This window comes from Cydia fagiglandana, chromosome Z (assembly GCF_963556715.1).
Source record: "Cydia fagiglandana chromosome Z, ilCydFagi1.1, whole genome shotgun sequence".
NCBI lineage: Eukaryota > Metazoa > Arthropoda > Insecta > Lepidoptera > Tortricidae > Cydia > Cydia fagiglandana.
This window is the reverse complement of record NC_085959.1, coordinates 20,363,106-20,384,666: the sequence shown is the minus strand read 5'-3', so window position 1 is coordinate 20,384,666 and position 21,561 is coordinate 20,363,106. Positions and strand designations below refer to the sequence as shown.

General features: G+C 38.8%; 1 protein-coding gene across 1 annotated transcript in view; it reads left to right on the top strand.

The window, feature by feature from the left end:
* LOC134678790 (otoferlin-like) overlaps positions 1–21,561 on the top strand; it is a 56,922-nt gene that overhangs the window by 18,898 nt on the left and 16,463 nt on the right. The window contains exons 4-13 of the mRNA XM_063537481.1: positions 8,694–9,010; positions 9,290–9,556; positions 9,979–10,165; positions 11,866–11,928; positions 15,268–15,352; positions 18,741–18,897; positions 19,305–19,491; positions 20,203–20,389; positions 20,632–20,755; positions 20,916–21,193. Of these exons, the coding sequence (XP_063393551.1) occupies positions 8,694–9,010; positions 9,290–9,556; positions 9,979–10,165; positions 11,866–11,928; positions 15,268–15,352; positions 18,741–18,897; positions 19,305–19,491; positions 20,203–20,389; positions 20,632–20,755; positions 20,916–21,193 (1,852 nt within the window). The remainder of the gene's footprint in view (positions 1–8,693; positions 9,011–9,289; positions 9,557–9,978; positions 10,166–11,865; positions 11,929–15,267; positions 15,353–18,740; positions 18,898–19,304; positions 19,492–20,202; positions 20,390–20,631; positions 20,756–20,915; positions 21,194–21,561) is intronic.

The window sequence follows — 21,561 nt, the reverse complement described above, 5'->3', positions numbered from 1 at the left end:
CTTTTTACCCGAATGTAGTAGGTAGGGGAGGAGGGTTATAATGAAGGTTGTTACGTGAGTAAATAGGAATTTTACTTAATTCATGCGATTGTCACGCGGGATGGTAGCGAGTAAATTAACTCACGCTCGGTTTAAGGGCACACTGTATTTACCCTCTGGGAAAGGGCGAGCAGACTAGAGCAGGACATACAAAAAGAGACAAAGGTATTAGACCTAAGTAACGTGAAATATGGTATATATTTATACTGGAGTCCAACTAGGACTTTATTGTATTTATTGTCAGCAAGTTAAAACGACAAATTAGGTACCTATATCCTTCCATCAATGAGGTACCTACCGAAGTAAAGTTCATGAATACCAATACCATTTTATCGGCGTCTCATTCGAATCGTCAGTCTTTTGAATAGGAGTTACGTTCCACGTGGCGTTCCTCCTGAATATCCGATGCGCTCGATTAATTTTTCTGTGTATCGCGCTCTCAAAGGTAAACATTAATGCGTGATTGAGCAAAGCCTCTGATGTTGGTATCAAAATTCTTAATGATAATACAGAATCATATATGCTTTCTGGTTGTTTTAATATACTTTTCAGAATTACATTTTAATTAAGTACTTAATATGCAGTCAAGGATGGCACAAAAATACGTTGACAAAAAAAGTTAAAAAATATTTTCTTATAAACGTTTAAAATGTTTAAAATTAGAACTGCAATCACTTAACGAAAACTAAATATATCTTTCAAAATATTCTCGTTTGGCTTTGATACACAGACACAAGCCTTTGTTAAAATTATCAACAATATTCACCTAAAAAAATTGTCAACGTAATTTAGAGCAATAAATTAAACAGTAGGTTATTTATACTAGTTCCTCAAACTGACCAACATTTGTTCAGCATCTTTTATAATAAATTTTAATTTTAATTGCACTTTTAAGTTTATTTTAAGACGCAATGTATTGCATTTTGATATGTTTCGTGACAAGGAACTTCAATCGAACACACTGATGTCAGCGTACATTGAAGGCAATATTTTATTTTTATGAAAAAGAGGAAGTCTAAAGGATTCATATATATTTTTTTAACAGTTTTATAGTTTAAGGAGTATAATATGTTTTAATTAAGTACATACCTATAATTTCACGTAAATATCATGTTGGTATTGTTGGTGCTCAGTATATTATAATATTACATCATCGCTAATGTATTATGTATGTATAGGTACATAACTACTATGTATACCTATAATGGCTATAATTATACTGAGAACCGTCTCGCTGCCGATGCAAGAGGCCTCCTACGGCCTCCCACGCGAGGGCGAGATCACTTAACTAGCTCTATGTGGATGCTTTTATAGCTACTAAATCAATAATATCAAATATGTACATAAGTATACAGTATACCTAATAACAGTTAATGTCCTGAGATATTTATTTGAATTATTAACGTAACGCTTCTTAGTTTGTCTTCGAGTTTCTGCTCTTCCACTTCATTACTCGACTTCAAACGAGTACCATGCGATTTCCTGCTAAGCTTTTATTCTTGCTTGTAGACGTTAGGTGGGGTTAGTTAAACAACCATAAATAAATGTGCTACCTATCTATCAGGTAAGATAAATCTATGTAGGTGTTTAGATTATCAATACCTACCTAAGCTTCAGTTATGAATTTCTTTTAGTGTATTACTAAAAGTGTTTTAGTGTATTACTCTGTAATATCTTGTTTGTAAATAAATATCTACCTAAGTACTTATTTTTATTCAAGGAGGCTGAATGTCAACTTATTTTTTTTTGCACCTATCTCAGTCACAGATTTCTTCGATCTATCATTATTATAAGAGTTAAAATATTTTGAAAATATCTTAGATACTTATGGAATTTGTTCTTCGATCTTATAATAAAAAAAAAAACACGTAAATAGTCAAACATAGATTCAATTGTGTCATTTTTCCATAATGTCAATAACCATAAAGTATGTAGAAGCGATCGTCCACTATCCTCTTAATTAGCCAAAACTCAATATGTTGATGTGGTTACTACTTATACGGTTTATTGTCGAGGAGTTTAGTATGCCACCTTCGGACTGCACCATCATCAGAACTCTTTCAGAGCATATGATATAGGTAGATATCAGTGACGGAGCGCCCATAGGACTCCGCTCCGGTCCGGTCTGTCTATTAATAGTCAGTTGAGGACTTTTTTGTCCAGGTACATAATACATACTTACTAGGTATGTTAAAGAAATCAGCCATATTTACCATATACCATCAAATAAAAGCTTGAAAATAAATTCTACGATATGTAAGGTTCAGTGGGTGTATGTAGGTTGTAATCATATGTAAGTACCTTATTTAACACAATATAATAATGTTTTTTCATTTATCTATTTAGCCTGTATAGTACTAATGCCTACACACTTACGTCGTGGTACTAGTAAATAATAAGAGCGGATTATGCGCACACATGGAATATATTACCTCAAAGTGAATCACATACACGATAAATTCCTTCTACAAAATTGGAAATCCTCTGTACCAATATACCTACTTACAAACATCAGGTACGAGATTTCTTGGTTATAAGCACATAAGGTACCGATTTCAAACAATAACTGCTCTTCATACGCTTTACAGGGAACATATCGGCAATATGTATAATTTGGGATTCTATGAAATAGAATTTCGGTAAAATGCCAATAACTCGCGTTCCTTCTTCATATATGGCAGAGTGTAAAATAACTATTGTTCCATATTTTATTCAATACCCTGCAATATTGGTTTCGCAGTTGAAGTCTGTTGCATGTCAGAATCTTTTACGTTTGGATTATGCGAAACAGAAATATTCCTACGTTCGATATCGGCTTTCCAGATAGTGTGTGGGAAGGCCCACACACTATCTAAGTACTTAGTATAAGTATTTATATTCTACGTCATTCGACTGCTACTATCAACTACTATCCACGAGTATTTTTAATGATAATTTTTCTAACCTAAGCTTATGTAGGTACCTTAACTTAAGTCTTATTTAAAGTGACGATAAATTACCTACAGACTACTAGCTGTGCCCGCGGTTCTTTCGACGTGGCAGTTTTTGTTGTGTCCTCGCGTAAGTAGGAATGGATTTAAAACATAGACCGATAAATATGACGGAGATATTAAACATTAGTTGCCTACTTATTTAACAAGGTAGAAAATTTGTTGTCTAATTCATACCGGAGCAAGAGAGAGATTGCAATATTGAATCACGAGCGTAGCAAGTGGTTCCTACAGTTTAATTTTGAGCGTGGCGAGGGTTTCAAGGCACAAGGGTAACAAACTTTGCTAACGAGTGAAACAGCACACAAGTTTTCATCCCAACAACGCGAGGAAAATACAGTCAGTGTATAACATTAAAAACCGGGCAAGTGCGAGTCGGACTCGCGCACGAAGGGTTCCGTACCATAAAGCAAAAAAAAAACAAAAAAAAAGCAAAAAAAAAACGGTCACCCATCCAAGTACTGACCACTCCCGACGTTGCTTAACTTTGGTCAAAAATCACGTTTGTTGTATGGGAGCCCCATTTAAATCTTTATTTTATTCTGTTTTTAGTATTTGTTGTTATAGCGGCAACAGAAATACATCATCAGTGAAAATTTCAACTGTCTAGGTATCACGGTTCGTGAGATACAGCCTGGTGACAGACGGACGGACGGACGGACGGACGGACAGCGAAGTCTTAGTAATAGGGTCCCATTTTACCCTTTGGGTACGGAACCCTAAAAACGAATCCCAAAATACCTAATTCAAACAGCCCACACGAAGAAACAACAATTCATAATTATAAAAAAAACGTGATAGTCAATCATAATACCTAAAGACTTTCAAGGAAAACTATAGCGAACATCATGATCGGTTAATCCAAACGGCTTAACTGCAAAAAGTCTCCCCATCTTAGTAAAAGTACTACAAAAGGTACTCGTTCTTGCTTGTTATGTACCTACGACAGGATTGTTATGTAACCAACCCCTTCAAGTTCCCATTAAGCCCCCGTTCAAAGCAGCCTATACCCGTCCGTATAAAAAAACCTTACTCTTGGACGATTTTATTAAAAATGAGTTATAAAAAAGGTCGTGTAAACCGGCAGCTGCCAACTCGAAGCAGGGCGGCTTTCGGGAACGTGCTTCCGCTGCGCACAGTAGGTAAGGTAAACATATAGATCGTACTTAATACATAATAATATTTACACTGCGAGTTTCCTTCTCGCGTCCCATTGTGAAACATCACTTCTTGGTCATTATTTTTGTTTTCTTTGGATCATTATTAGGTCGAGACTGAGAATAGTATCTAGACGTAATACTTGTATCTTAAAGTTCGAATCGGGACGTTAGTCGTAAAGCCCATAAATACATGAAAAATAAATTTCAGAATACTCGAATCGAGCGTTCACAATCAGTCCACTAACTAAATATACATAATAAGCAATATCAATAGATACTTATCTTACTTTTTCCCTGTCCGCTTGGTGGACATAATACTTCTACGTAATAAACTCGTACCTACATCAATACATGTGATACTGATAGTGATAATGACAGAGGTGATTGATAAATCGCAATGATAAATTGTACTCAAATTATTACATCTGTGGGGATCGTTTCATTTAACCTAAACGTTAAAGTTATGAAGTAAGAAATATTTATTATATTACATTACTAATGAACCCACTAGGTGTTGCGAGCTCCTGGTACAAGCGTTATAGTTCGTTTTTTAAAACGCATTAGAAATAAGGTAAATAATCTTGATGTGTCTTTTTATTGAAAAACACGTTTTAAAAATAAGTCACGGCAAATATATAACAATAATGAATCTAATACGTTCATTTATATTCTTCTGCTTTTATAAACAATAGTTACTGATTTTAAAAAAGCGTTTTTCAATTATAAATTATAAGACAGGCAAGCTCGCTTACCTTCTTTCTAATGCTCAAAAAAAATAACTTATAGAGAGAGAGTTAGTTAATATCCTTGGAATGAGAGCAGTGATTGTTATCTCCGAACATTACCCGAGATACAAGCCGCGCGTTCGGCCGCTCGAGTTGCTCTGAATTTTAATGATGATAACCCCCAGTGTTCTGGGATGGCGCCTGGCGCCAGGCGCCTGGCGCCAGGCGCCTGGGGCCCGCTGACCCACTTGTGTTACATCGCCCAGTTTCAACCAGGGATATCAACATTTTATATGTATAACAAAATAACAACTTCCTGTTTAATTAAATGAGATTATACTTACCTGCAGTAAAAATAAAACAAATGGCATTATAGGTCAGGCAACGAATGATCAAAAAAGTTGTAGAGGGAAATGTTAGGAAAACAATTATTGGCTCCGTAACTTTGTTTGGACTGATAATAGGAGGTGATATCGAAAGTCCCCGGCGGTAGCCCCGGCGGTAGCCTCTATGCCGGGAGGGAGAGGGGGGTAAGATATATGGTCCCATTATTCCGATTTTCACTTAGGTATAAATATCTTGGAAACTTTGCGACTACTTACTTAGACAAACCGAAAGCTGATTGAAGTTCAATTTAGTCAAATCAAGTCAATCAAGTTTTTCGAAATCATGAATAGTTTTCGGCATATCCTATCTTAAAAGTTTATTAGGGGCTCTACATTTTATCTTGATATCTACATCAGTGAAGCTTCTAGTCCGTGTTTGGTATCGTTTTCGTGGTGTACTGCCATCTCGCCGAAATATTTTTCGCCTAATTTCACTTCCCAACCAACTTATTGCAGTACTTTTAGTTGGCAAACCAATGCTTAGCATATTATTATTTAGCATAATTTTTATTTGACTACAATTTTATTTAGCAGATGTTCATTTTACCACGATTTATTTAGAAAAATAGTCACTAAGCAAATGTTTTATTATACCTAACTATTTATTGTTACATAACGTTTGCCAAAATTGAAACTTCGCATACTTTTTATTTGATCACAATTTTATTTAGTAGATGTTCATTTTACCAAAATTCATTAAGACAAATAGTCACTGAGCAAATGTTTCAACTTAGCTAACTCTTAATTGTCAAAAAACGTTTGCTTTATTTATACTTACTTTTCATAATATATTTTGATGGCTATTTGACCTGTTGGTGGCTTTTTTTTAACAAACGTATCTACATATTTCCATGGACGGGTGCCACTACGCTAATAGATTTGATGACTGTACCAACATGTTTTAGGTTAGATGACTGCAATCCCCAAGAAAACGAACTGTTGCCAGAAAAGTGGGTTAGGTTAGGTTAGAACTGCGACCCCACGAAAACAAACTGTTGCCTCAAAGGTAGGTTAGGTTAGAACTGCGACCCCCGAGAAAACGAACTGTTGCCAGAAAAGTGGGTTAGGTTACGTTAGAACTGCGATCCCACGAAAACAAACTGTTGCCAGAAAAGTGGGTTAGGTTAGGTTAGAACTGCGACCCCACGAAAACAAACTGTTACCTGAAAGGTGGGTTAGGTTAGGTTAGAACTGCGACCCCCGAGAAAACGAACTGTTGCCAGAAAAGTGGGTTAGGTTAGGTTAGAACTGCGACCCCACGAAAACAAACTGTTGCCTGAAAGGTGGGTTAGGTTAGAACTGCGACCCCCAAGAAAACGAACTGTTGCCAGAAAAGTGGGTTAGGTTAGGTTAGAACTGCAACCCCGAAGAAAACGAACTGTTGCCAGAAAAGTGGCTTAGGTTAGGTTAGAACTGCGTCCCCACGAAAACAAACTGTTGCCTGAAAGGTGGGTTAGGTTAGATTAGAACTGCGACCCCCAAGAAAACGAACTGTTGGCAGAAAAGTGGGTTAGGTTAGGTTAGAACTGCGACCCTACGAAAACAAACTGTTGCCTGAAAGGTGGGTTAGGTTAGGTTAGAACTGCGACCCTACGAAAACAAACTGTTGCCTGAAAGGTGGGTTAGGTTAGGTTAGAACTGCCACCCCCAAGAAAACGAACTGTTGCCAGAAAAGTGGGTTAGGTTAGGTTAGAACAACAACCCCCAAGAAAACGAGCTGTTGCCAGAAAAGTGGGTTAGGTTAGGTCAGAACTGCGACCCCACGAAAACAAACTGTTGCCTGAAAGGTGGGTTAGGTTAGGTTAGAACTGCGACCCCCAAGAAAACGAACTGTTGCCAGAAAAGTGGGTTAGGTTAGGTAAGAATTGCGACCCCACGAAAACAAACTGTTGCCAGAAATGTAGTAAACAAAATTACTACCTCCATCATTGAACTGCACATCTCGAAAAAACTACCTACGTAACGAAATAAAATGCTACTGTAATTTGTACCATGAGTAGTTGAGTACTATATTATTAGGGTATTTAGTAGTATGCATCACAATATTAGGCGAAAAATAATTTATGCCTATCAATACATTCGACATAACAATAAAAGACATTTTGAAACATGACCAACTAAATATTTTGCCATACAATAATATTGTAAATAATCATTTGCGACATGTTATATATGCGAAACATTGGTTTGCCATCTGATAGTTTTGCCAAATGATACTATGGGAAAAATAGTTTGGGAAGTGATAATTTGCCATACAATTTTCGGCCACATATTAGTAAACCCGTTTTCGTATAATATTTTGTTTTAAGTATCGGTGCGAATCATATTTCGTCACAATTATATCCTATATTTGGCTCGGGAATAGATCGGGTAATACCCATGAACGAACCATTCATTCTCCTTTGGTCTGTCTAGTTATAATCGACGGCCTAAGTAGGTACCTCTATATCTAAAGGGTAATTTGACTAATTTGTACACGGTACGAGTTTTTCACCTCAAAGAAAACAAAAATCTTCGCGCTAACACAATCGCATATGATAATAACGACAATCGTAATATTAAACGGGTATGTACCTATAGACTCCTTACGACTGTCAAGTTTCGGATTAGGTATGTCATCAGACTTTCGAAATTAGACCGCTTTTTGTAGATTATTATTTCTCCAGATCATTGTCTTCTCTTCATTTCTTCTAATAATTATAGAAGTCTCGCTAGGTCACAATATCGCGCTCTAATCAACAAAAACAAACAGTGAGCGATGTATGTTCACTTACTTCCAGCGAGCCAGGCAAATTTTCCCAGTCCCCGTAGACAACATGCCAATCGCTAACGCTACGTAGCAAAAGAAACGCAACTGTCACTGTCACACTAATATGGAAGAGTGATAGAGAGACATAAAGTGATTCGATGGCGAAGCTCAAGCGATTGTCACCTTGGCTAGGCCGCAACGGTTCACAAATAACTGATGTGAATATAAGTAAGCGCAGGTCAATATACAACAGTGTTTTGATTTACCTATACAGTTTTTATTAAAGTTTTTGTCTGGCTGAGGATTGAATAACGTCACGGGTAAATTGGATGCAAGAGGATACTCGCCTTTATCCAAAAATATCGTAAATTCAGAGTCGTATTTCACCTGACGTTAGCGACAGCGATTCGGGTAGGCACAATGTACTTTAGGTATTTTTCTCTTTAACATTTTCTCTTGTTTTCTCAAATTTCTACTTATGATATGCAATAAACAAATTGTTAGGGTTTCCATCTATCCCTACTTTATTAATTTAAACTTATAATGCTGTAAAGAGTCTATATGTATACAGCTTAACAGTATGATAGATAATCATTAATCATACTTGTTTGCAAACATTAAGATAATGTAATATCTATGAATAGGTGTTCGTGGATATGGACGTATTCTATTCGGCGCCTGTGGAGCCGACGGCGGGGCTCAGTGACGACGCCGTCAGCCGCACCAGCGACATCGGCTCCATGCGCGCGTCCGCGCACAGCTCCGCGCACGATTCGCTGGCCGGCTCCGCGCACAGCTCTGCCAATTCCGACGTAGACGAGGAAAACGCCTTGGGAGATATCCAGCGTCACATAGACATGTTGGAACGCTCTCTACAGAAGAAGGAAACCATTCTCGATATAGACTCGGGCGACGAGTCTCGAGCCCGTAAGTTGAAGACTGTTGGCAAACGTATACTCAGGTGAGTCCACCCATATACCTACATAGCTAATATCGTACGCAGCAAAAATATTCTTTAAGTACCTAAAGAGTCTAGTCGGCCGTCCATTGAAGAAGAACTAAAACGTGATAGGTTGTTTTCCAGAACCATAAAAAGAAATTCATTTTTAATTTTCCAAGTCCATGTCATGTCCAACACTACTTTTCTAAGTAAATTCTTTGGTAGTTTAAGTACCAACTATCTAAGTATTTAGTACCGATTTCGATTATACGATTCCACTTAGGTCTAGGTATTTTACAGGCGGGGGTTCTCCATGGGTTCAGAGAAGGTAGTGAGTATAGCGGAGTGCGATCGTAAAAGGCCATCGACGTTCAAGAGCGTACGCAGCCTGATGCGGCTGGGCGCGCGCGGCAGGGCGCGCGGCTCCGGCGCCTGCGCGGACGAGGAGCGCGGCCTGCTCGAGCCCGCGCCCGAGCCCGAGCGCCCGCCTAGCCAGACCTCCGTGTCCTCCGATGAGCTCCTGGTCGACACGCGCTCGCCCACAGACACCCCAAAGCTCAAGAAAATGTACGTACTCAATCATGCTTGAGGACCTAACTGCACTATTTTTGAACAAGCTACGAGGACAGGGGCTGAAAGTAATCAATCTCACTATGAAAAAAAAAACGTAACTATACGGTCAGCATTTTCGGCCTTTTTCCGTGTCTTGATTGGGTTGGGTGGGTGGTTATTATGTAGAGTTTTGCTACGGATTACTACGCCTTCTTGTCGTAGGCGTCGTAGCACACGCGCACGAAACATGCGTACCTACTGTAGCGGTAATCGAAGCGTGAAACCTGCTACATACATTATTTATTTATTTGATATTGATACCTGATACACGCGAATCCTTCTGGTCTAAAATATAAGTACTAGCAAAATGTACCCGGGTGAATGAGGTTATAAAGAGATGAAATTGTCATCAACAAGTTCGTTTGGTTTGAATGTAGTCGCAGCGCTCTGGACACGGCGGGAGCGTCGGCGCTGAAGGCGGCCGACTTCCAGGTGTGCGTGACGGTGATCGAGGCGCGGCAGCTGGCCGGGCTCAACATGGACCCGGTGGTGTGCGTGCAGGTCGGCGACAGCCGCAAGTACACCAGCGTCAAGGAGAGCACAAACTGCCCTTATTACAACGAGGTGAGGTTGCCTAACATTTACGTAAGTCATTACTCATTAGCACCGCACCACTACCGCAGAGGTTATATTACCTACTGTATTGCCCTCATAAGAGTCCCGAGCTCCTGAGAGGAAAGAGGGTTTCAAAAACGCCTACATATGGCATGTGTATGTATTATTTGGCAAGACAGAATGCGTCAACGACGAGATCCAATAATATATGAAAGCATAAAGAAATTAGTAAGCCTAAAATGTTCACTCCATATTATATGTATTATAAGGGTCTCCCCTAAGACATCGGCGGATGCGAGCCGAGCCGAATGACGACTTTTTCGCTCTTATTGCGCGGACATAAAGCTTTTTCCTATCGGCTTTTGCCGAATGCGCGTCGATATATTAGGGGAGACCCTTAAACCCCTTTTATTTAGCTTTGTAAAAACTAGAGCGAGCAATAAGTCCCAACCTGGAGCCACAGGGGTAAAACAAAGAAAACGTCCTTACATTATGTTATGACATCGTTCTGATACTAACCCACAGTCAAGTGTAGTTCATGCCTACGTTATGGCTCCTTTTTCCACGTTCCTAAAAATAGATTGGCATCGATAATGTCAAACAACCAAACCTATTTCAGCACTGCGGAAACGGAATTGCGCACCCTTTGTGAAAAGCCCTTTTGTGAAGCCTATTTAGTTACCTTGTGTGAAAACAGCTCGCACGCAGTAACAACCCGAGGCTCGTTTTAAATTCACTCTCAACTCCGCGTAATTTATGATACTCGCTCTGACATAATGCTTAATCCTAAGTAAATATTTTCCCAGGTGAATTTATTTATGATTCCCGCCGCCACGAATACCTGCCCTGTACTCATTTAAACGTATATGTCGATATTTAAATTTGTTAGTAGGTAATTTTAATTACTTTTTAGGGTTCCGTACCCAAAGGGTAAAACGGGACCCTATTACTAAAACTTCGCTGTCCGTCCGTCCGTCCGTCCGTCCGTCTGTCACCAGGCTGTATCTCACGAACCGTGATAGCTAGACAGTTGAAATTTTGACAGATGATGTATTTCTGTTGCCGCTATAACAACAAATACTAAAAACAGAATAAAATAAAGATTTAAATGGGGCTCCCATACAACAAACGTGATTTTTGACCAAAGTTAAGCAACGTCTGGAGTGGTGGTAGTTTTTTGTTTTTTTTTTTGCATTATGGTACGGAACCCTTCGTGCGCGAGTCCGACTCGCACTTGCCCGGTTTTTTTAGTAATTAAGTATATGCTGCGAAACCGTGTAGAATTAGACCAAGAAAAGTCTGCAACAATTTTGATAGCACACGCGGTGCGTTATTTTAAACTTCTACCCTCTATGAAATTATGACGTATAAATAACTTACACTTGCACTGTGTATGCTATCAAAATCGTTGTAACTTTACCTATGTTATATGCTGTGAAACCTGATGTAGGTGCCTAAACGGGATAAACTTAACTAGTTACTTACTTGGCGTGTCAGTACACGTACCTACATAGTTAATTCCCGGCAAGTTCGTTCGTTTGCATGCTTGTTTAATTGTTTCGGCTAGTTATAACGTATGTTGTTGCATTTATCACAACAATAACAGTTGTAATTGAAACGTACAACTAATTCATACCTACCGTGACTGTACGGATTCATATCTAGGTTTAATTAACCTATCCAATACTAACATTTTACTTTTATTTCAGTATTTCGTGTTTGATTTCCACATGCCTCCAATAATGCTGTTCGACAAGATCATTACGCTGTCGGTAAGTTTTATGGAATTTAATTTATAATTTATAACAGTATACCTACGTATTACGGCATATTTGGGATCGTGTACCTACTGATTAGGAAAAAGTAGAAGAAAAATGTTACTTCTATAAATGTCAGTCATGCAGCTGATGCAGGGCGGTTGAATTAGAATACTTATGTTTGTATTGTGGTCTAGGGTTACTTGAACAATAAATAGAACATAATATTTTGGATGCCTTTTAACTAAATTACAAATTCGTAGTATGTGAATTCCACGCAAAAGGTAAGATGTTGAGCTTTTTAAACAATGGTCTTAGCTACCGCCAACTTGAGATTTAAATATAATAATTGCTTTATTTGCTTGACGTTTGCTTTTTTTGATGGTTGTACGAATAATGTTTGTCATTGTAATTAAATATTATAAAATCCATAGACTGATAGCTATTGTCTTTATTTTAATGTTATCGAAAATAAAAATTCTTGGCACTATGAGCCAACTCGGAAGAGTAAGTAGGTATATTATTGTTAGCGTTCAGGTACAATATGATAAACTACTGCTGGCACAACCCGCAATAAGCTGAAGCCGTCAAGTGCAGATTCATTCCAACTCTGTGCTCCAAGATACGAAGTTCTGTTAGTTCATTTTACTATTTATTCTTCGTAGTTGCTAAGGAAGACCTGTCTTACCTATACTTACTCATTTCAATCCGAACTAAATCTAAAGTTTTTTAATACCTGCATGTTATTAAGCATGTATATTTAATCTAACTTGCATTGAAGCGTAATTGACTTGTATATAAATGTAACATTCATTTAATATTATAATAATATGTTTGTTCCCCTAATTGTAAATAATTTATGAATATGACGATGTACAATTAATACAAATAAAATATATTCTATTCTATTCTATTCATGTACCTATTATTCACAGCTAACGCTGCATTCATATGCACTACTCAGGGAGAGAGGGTTATTGAAAACGTAGTCATATCAAAACACAGTTATGTACCTATTAATAAAGATTAGAACTTATGAGTTGACCTGCCCTGCTTCGTTCATCGCATGCTACATTATTAGGAATATCGGTTGGCGTAAAACGAGATGGATACCTCCTGTTTGTCGATATTTTGTAGGTGATTTTGTGGTACACATACGTAGTAAGTCGCGTTCGTAACTAAACATAAGAACGCGCACAGGTAAATCTACAGTTCCGCAGGGCTTAACGGTTCCACATAAAGTAATTAAACATTTTTTTTCTGATAACTTGGCATTTCTTTGGTTTGATAAGCGGTGGTGGCCGAGTGGATATGACGCCCGACTTGCAATCCGGAGGTCGCGGGTTCATAATATATCTTGGCTCGTACTAATGTTCCGTTACGGAACTTTATATGTACGAAATATTATCATTTGATATTTACCACTAGCTTTACGGTGAAGGAAAACATCGTGAGAAAACCTGCATAGTTACATCTGCGAAGATATTCAAAGGTGTATGTGAAGTCCCCAATCCGCATTGGATTAGCGTGGGGACTATAGCCCAAGCCCTCTAGAGCACGAGAGGAGGCCTGTACCCAGCAGTAGGACGTATATAGGCTGAAATTATTATTTATTAATTGACATTTATAAATTGTGAAAAGTTTAACTCAAAAATACCTATACTTATATCTAATCGTTATCAGTACGTAGCATAGTTTTCCATTTATTTTGGCAAAAGTGTATACTGTAGGTACTGTGTGTAGAGAGCTAGAAAGGCAAAATATTGTAGGTACTTACCTATAATTTATAGTTTTCAACATAGTTACCTACCTAAAACCAAATAACACAAGTAGGCATTCCCCCCGATACTGAAAATGGATCTTTGTATGCGGATGGGACACTAAGTACTAGGCAGCACTGATGAAGTGGCATGTTGGCGTGTGAGCTGACATGCGAGCTGCCAGGCACCGGGCGCGAGTGGCCGGTGTGCTGTGTATTGTGTACCTACTTACTACTGGACACACACGCGCGATCACACTTCATGTAATCACGACACATCCAACGCTGCTTTGTTTTAACTACGAGTATACATTTACGCGACACGTACGTACCTACCTACGTACGTAACCTAGTTTTTACCGGTCTTCGGCAAAGCAAAAAGAGCGAATAACGATATTAGCAGTGCTTTATAAATAATAAATAAATATTATAGGACATTCTTACACAGATTGACTAAGTCCCACAGTAAGCTCAAGAAGTGGTGTGGGTACTCAGACAACGACATATGTAATATTATAAATACTTAAATACATAGAAAACAACCATGACTCAGGAACAAATATCTGTCATCACACAAATAAATGCCCTTACTGGGATTCGAACCCAGGACCATCGGCTTCGCAGGCAGGGTCACTACCCACTAGGCCAGACCGGTCGTCGACCGATCGAGATACGAGCTTTATGTATTAATTAATGAGTGAATAGATGTAAGGGTGTTTCTTATCAACTAGCCTTTTTATAATATGGTACCTATATACCGCCAATATTAGTTACATCATCATTGTATGAGCCAAAGGATCACATTTTGTACATAACACCTATGTAATTAATATGCATTTTTATTAAAACACTAAACTAAGCAAAGTGTTACCTAAAGTGCTGTTACTCGTAATTACATATTAATATAACTAGCAGATCTCTAGATTATAAGTTTTGTTTGGGATACCTAGGTACCTATTTCAAAAGTTTTTATTGGGTTAGATATCAGGTATATACTCGTACCAGCCAATAAAATAATTAGAATGGAAATCTACAAGCTAGGTACTTATTTACATAATTGCTAGTACTCGTGTTTAATTTACGTAGGTAGGGGTAGGTATACTTTACTGGGAGCTTGGAACTTGTTAGTAAGTAAGTAATATTTATAATCTTTGAAGTCAATCTTATTGAATAGGTACAATCGCTGTGCTAGTGCTACGATCGAAATCGGTCAGGAGACAGGGTTACGTCACCATACCTACTTATTTACTAAATAAAATATTTACCAAACCTTTAGATCATCTGGATAAAACAATTAAAGAAATTTGTGAGCACAGACAAGACATCCTCCAGACTGAACATAGTCGCGCTACCCCCTCTGCCACGCATACGGTAATTTTACTCCATGTTCGAGTCGAAAGTGTCTTTGTGTGACGTCCGTGTCTTTGAGCGGACCAATCACGGCACGGTTTGCTCACCTCGTCCCGCGCAACCCCGCATTTTTGGAATCATCGGTTGCATGAAATAATTGTTCTAGACTCGGTCTAGAGGATTCCTATTCTATGTTTGTGAGTTAGGTGTTTACAGTTTACTTAAGCTGTTAAGTTTGGCGGCAGGTGCTGCAGTCGCGCAACATCTTGCGCGCCAACAAGCTACTGGGCAGCTTCAAGCTGGACGTCGCGACTGTCTGGAGCCAGCCCGGTAAGTACTCACTCACAAACTTATTTTTTACTCACTTGCCACTTAAGCCGGTTCTGCATGACGACTTTTTGTAGCGATATAATCGTAGGTTTCAGGAACACAACACACGACTAAAACGCGATGTTGGTTATTTGATAAATTCTGTTGCGTCCAGACAAGACAAAAAGTCGCTATGTATCCACCAGTATTTTTTTTATTACAATTACGGGCACCTACTCTAAGTACATTTTAAATAATAATTTAATACTGATTGTGAATCTCAAACAGAAATGTTGTTATGTCATCGCCTTTTCATCAATTATTAAATTTTATTTGATGTGCGAGTCCTTTTCTACCAACACGCATTCTTTTTGCTTGTGCTTTGCATTCCAGTTAAAATAAACAATCACATTACTCGCCCAAAAGCGCGTGTTGAAAATAAACTACATATAACAACAACTATTATAGTAAACGTTGAACCAAGTAGGTACCTACCCATTACAATTGTTGTGTAGGTACATAGTGCTACCTACTATTTAAAATCTTTCTTTGTTATGTAAATGAGGTATAACTAATTGTAAGTACATCCGCATCCAACTTGTTAAATGTCATCGACTCATTGTGCATGCTTTTTCCTTCGGCTACTTGTTTTGACGCACCTACTTTGAATTTCTTCACGCTTTTTCAGAATGTCCTGGCAGCGGAATGAGTGTCGCGCCTTTCTACCGTCGTTTGTTTTTTAGGTGATGAGGTACATAAGCTATTTTAGGTAGATCTGCTTGTAACTTGATTCAGCGCTTTTTGACTAAAACTTATTAATATTTCATTTAGTTATAGTTTCATAATGGTCCCATTGTTATTCACGCTCATTCCTACATAAAGCTGTTAAGCAATAAATTAAAATATTTCATTCCACGAAGTCCTCAGAACGTCCTCGCTCCGGCCAGTAGGAGTTAGAAAAAGTCGTAAATTGTTGAAGGTTATATTTTGGAAGCGTAGGGGGCAGCATCTGCTTAGAAGCGCGAATTGTTTTCGCTTTCGATTCAGTTCACGAGATCGATTCATATTATAGGTATATACTTTCGTGTAATATGAAATATGAGCGATAAAGATCATTCGGAGACGCCATTTCTCGCCACCGCTCGAGTTCCGTGACAGCGAAGCGATGCCCCGATGGTTGTAACACGCGGTTCGTGAACATAGCATACAGAACTTCTAATATGTATGTAGATAAAACAGTGTGGGAGACACGTGGGAGATAATTAGGCAATCAAACACTCGTGTCATCCTTTTTTGAATCTCACTTAGTTCGTTTCCTAAACCCACACTCCTATTTGAATCAGTGAACGAATATAACTATATACTTTTATTGCCTTATTGAATGCCTTTCTTTATGTAGCAGTCACATAAACTACTATTATAGCGCTTGTCACAGCAAAATTAGGTATCTGTCTTTTGTCTCATGCTTATTCATACTATGAGGCTTGAGCCGTACAGTCAGCAGCAGAAATTGCTAAGCGGGCATGGTGTTAAAAATAAGCTTGATGCTACTTTATTGTTAAGAGAATAAGAGCGTGTCAAGGTAATTTTGAACACCTAACCCGCTTAGCAACTTCTGCTGCTGACTGTACATACCTACAGCTTATTTAAAAACGAATTAGTCACCACAAAATCCTTTTATTTGGATCCATGACCCAAATTAATAAAATAGGTAATGGTTCCTAATTATTTCCTATGCTTATTGCTTATAAATAGGAATATAGGTACCCTATGTACAGCTATACGGTATTCAGCTAATGCCAATGAGCCGAAATTTCGAAAATAAACGGCTAGTTGTACCTACAGCTTACTTTACCCTTTGCTACAGTCACATATGTGCAGCGTGCCTGACACAAAGTCGTTAATAATAATAATAATAACCCCGCGGGGGCAGCTTGTGGCGAGCTGACGGTGAGTGGCGACACCGCGGACCCCTATTCCAGAGGGCCCTGTCATCTGGCCCTCGCCTCTGTGCTTGCCTTGATTGGCCGGCCAGAGTGGAGTCGCAAGAGCGGGACCTATGCTCCAGGTTGGAAGTGTAAAATGTCATAACGCCGGCGGCCCTTGAACGGATTACCGGGATCTGGCTACCGCAGACTCACCTCTCAACAACTTCATAGCCACTCCAAAGTGTTGCCCTGTTGTCGCACTGTGCGTGCGGCCATTGCGGGGCCCACTCAATGAGTAGGCGAGTCACCACCTGTCTTACACAATTTTGAGACTGATTGTCACGGCAGGTGTCCGCTAGTCTCTCCCATAGCCCATTATCCAGTCCATCCAACTTTCAAATCTATAGCCTATGACCTTAGTTCCCATCGCAGCACAAAAGTGCTGTACTGCAATAGTCTTTGCACCTGGCGGGGACCATCTCCGGATGTATCACATTGTGCGTTCGGGGATGGTATCCGCCACGTGTATCCCTTGCTTTTAGATTAAAGTGTCTTAAAGGGCCTCTGCGCTGTTGGCTTCGGCCCCACGTACGCCTCCCAAAGGTCCGGGACCCCATGGTCCCGAGATATGGAAAAGACATACAAATAATAATAATATGTTTATTGCTTTCATATTGGTGTTTATACAGATGTTCTTAACTAATAATGTTCCACAATATGACACCCTGTAAGGGTATTGCAATGTTATCTAACACATAAAACAATTATACAAGTTACAGAATACACAACAAATAGTAGTCGCAAAAAAATTGTTTATCATAGGTAATAGGTAGATGACATTAAACATTCTGAAATTAATCACGTTAGGTGCTACACATTTACAACCTAATCACTCTTAGTATTCTGTTTATCAAACATAGGTACCTACACCTACTACCGCCAATAAATACATGTAATTTGAACCGTCATAGTATGGAACATTACTATAACCAAACTAACTTAATAGTTGTTCATAACATTAGAATCTCGATGACTCAGACATACATACTAACCAACGCTACACTGCATACAATAAAATAAATGAGAATAAAAGTCGGAGCATCCCTGCCTCAGGGAATGCGATACGCGTCATACCTACTCATTGTTTATATGTGGTGTATTGATGGTGTGATTTGTTTGGTTCGAGCTTTTAATTTTATTAAAGAAAATAGAATACATTACGATTGAGAAATTTAGTACTAAATCCTGCAATGTTATCAATAATACTCGTACTCGAATTTAAATTAATATGTGGGTACTTATTTCGTTCCTGATTGTCCCCGATTTAGACACTACATGAAGATGAAGAAGTATTCCTAAACAGTAATCAAATCATTTCATACGACTCCGATAGGTATACGTTTTGTTTGTTATAATTTTATTATCACCCACTAGTATTATAATTGAAGAAACAAGAAGTTGGGTTACTTTGTTGTTCGCAGATCGGCAGTTTTATCACAAGTGGGCTCTGCTCACGGACCCGGACGACATTGCTGCGGGCGCCAAGGGCTACCTAAAGTGCGACATCAGCGTCATCGGCAAAGGAGATACCATTAAAATACCACCGAAAAGTGAAAAGGATGAAGATGATATCGAAGCGTAAGTAACTTCTCGAAGCTACGTAGGTATATAAAAAAGATTACTGTGGTGTTATTCAGCTGGTCCGAAGATAGAGCCCAAAACTTGTCATAGCCCTGTCTGTCATCATATCTAGGTACTCGTACTAGTCGTACTTACTTACTCCTTCAACAGTCAACATGGATAGGTAGTACTTATAGGTACTGCCTACAAATATTTTACCCGACTACCATATAATACACCATAGGTACCATAGTGTGGGAAGTAAGTGCAGTGAGTATTTTTGTCACAGGCGATACTGCTGTGCACGATTTTTCACGTAATTTTTTAAAAAAGGTCTGTCGGGTTGTTACCCGTCGGTATCGGCCCTTAGAAATGTTACAATGAATTATCCCTCATTATGATAACACTGCATTTATGCCCTATAGAAACTTACTCCTACCCGACGGAGTCCCCATAGAGCGTCAAAGAGCGAAATTCATTGTGAAGATTTACAAAGCGGACGGGTTGCCAAAGATGAACTACTCCATCCTCGCGAACGTCAAGCGGGCCTTCACCGGCGAGACGCAGGATTTGGTCGATCCCTACGTGCAAGTGTGTTTTGCGGGAATGACGGTGAGTAAATAACAATTCCTACCTATGAATTGCGAATATATGTGTATTTTCGCCGTTCTGAACGCTTCTCTTGGTGTAAAGTGACGATCAGGACTCATAGTTATCCATATTAATATTTTATTAGGATGTTAAGTACATTTAATCTGACGACCGGTCTGGCCTAGTGGGTAGTGACTGCCTATGAAGCCGATGGTCCCGGGTTCGAATCCTGGTAAGCGCATTTATTTGTATGATGATACAGGTATTTGTTCCTGAGTCATGGTTGTTTTCTATGTATTTAAATATTTTTATATATTATATATATCGTTGTCTGAGTACCCACAACACAAGCTTTCTGGAGCTTACCGTGGGGCTTAGTCAATTTCTGTACAAAATGTCCTATAATATTTATTTATTTAATATGCCTGATATATATCACTATATATACTGATATAACAATAACATCATTCATCATTTTTATATAACTTTTTTCTGTCATGATCATGAGAGTTTTTTTATCGCTTTGTACGGAAAACTGATTCGTTTGTGTAGCTAGAGTAGGTACCTGGAGTACCATCTGATGACTTTATTCGACACTTTATTAGATAACCAAACGTTTGTTTAGATTTCAAATAAAAAACGAAGGATTAAAAACGATGGCCTGATCTAAAAAATTATAAGATACAAACAAGGATAGGTGGTTATGATTAATTGTTTGTTTTCTCAATATAGGGCTGCACCTCAGTGAAAAAAAACTGTTACACTCCCGTGTGGAACGAGCAGATCGTGTTCACGGAGATGTTCCCGCCTCTGTGCCAGCGCATAAAGGTCCAGCTGCGGGACAACGACCCAGTGCATCCTAACATTATTGGCACGCACTTTATTGACCTCAAGTCGATATCTAATGACGGAGAGAAAGGTCAGTGGCCTTTCTAATTTTTTAATTTGGTATATTATATAATGAATTTCACCAAAATAATGAATTAACAGGCCAGACAGGTACACTTGTAGTCTTTATGTACCTAAGTAAATCGTAGCGAGATACCCAAATGTTTAAAATGACAGCTTTTAATCATCTCATTCCTACAAATAACCTTTTCCCTATAGACATATATAATTTATATAATATATATATTGTATGTCATTGTAATTAATTACTAGGATTCTTACCAACTTTTGGGCCCGCATACATCCACCTGTACGGCTCGACGCGCGACTACAGCTTGCTGGACCAGCACGCCAGCCTTAACATGGGCATGGGAGAAGGGGTGTCCTACAGAGCCAGGTAAGGATTTAACACTAACTTAGGTATCATTGCGTATAACTCCCGGTCATTAAACAACCACAACATAACAATGTATAAAATCCATAATCGTACAGCTTAGGTCACAGTCATGACAAGTTTACTTCCCCTAAACTAAAGTACCTATTGTAAATATTTTCAGGATTCTTGTATCTATTCGAACTGAAATAACAGACAGTATCGAATGTCCCCCGGCCTCCGATGTGGAGGTTGAGATAATGCCCCCGATCAATGATGCCACGTTTGGCAAGAACGAAGAATTCTTTCTCTTCGCCAGTGTTTTCGACGCAAACATGATCGACAAGCGACTAACAGACAAACCTATCCAGTTTGAATTAAGCATAGGCAATTCTGGCAATTCCCTGGATGGCCACAGCGAATCAGTGAGACGTCCTCAAGATTTGGAATCCGATGAACTAGGTTAAAGATCATTTGTATTATTATTACGCTGCACAAACTTCTTCAATGATAAATAACTTGTAGTAGGCGTAATCATACAGCCTCTGGCCATGTTAAGTATTCAGAGTAAAAAGTTAAAATTTCTCAACGAGAATTCAAAATTTTGTATCAGATTTCTGAACGCATAGTCGCGCCCCCGCGCGCGCGCCGCTTCTGTCGCCCTCATTGTCGTTTTTCATCAGCCGCGGCCATTACGTCCTATTAAAATAAAAGTGTTTTTAGGACGAAATATGTAAAGAAGAAGATAAAATAAGAAGATTGGAGAAGATCAAGAGCATACGCGTTACATACCGATCGATGGGATCATGATCTTGAACCTATTCTGCATA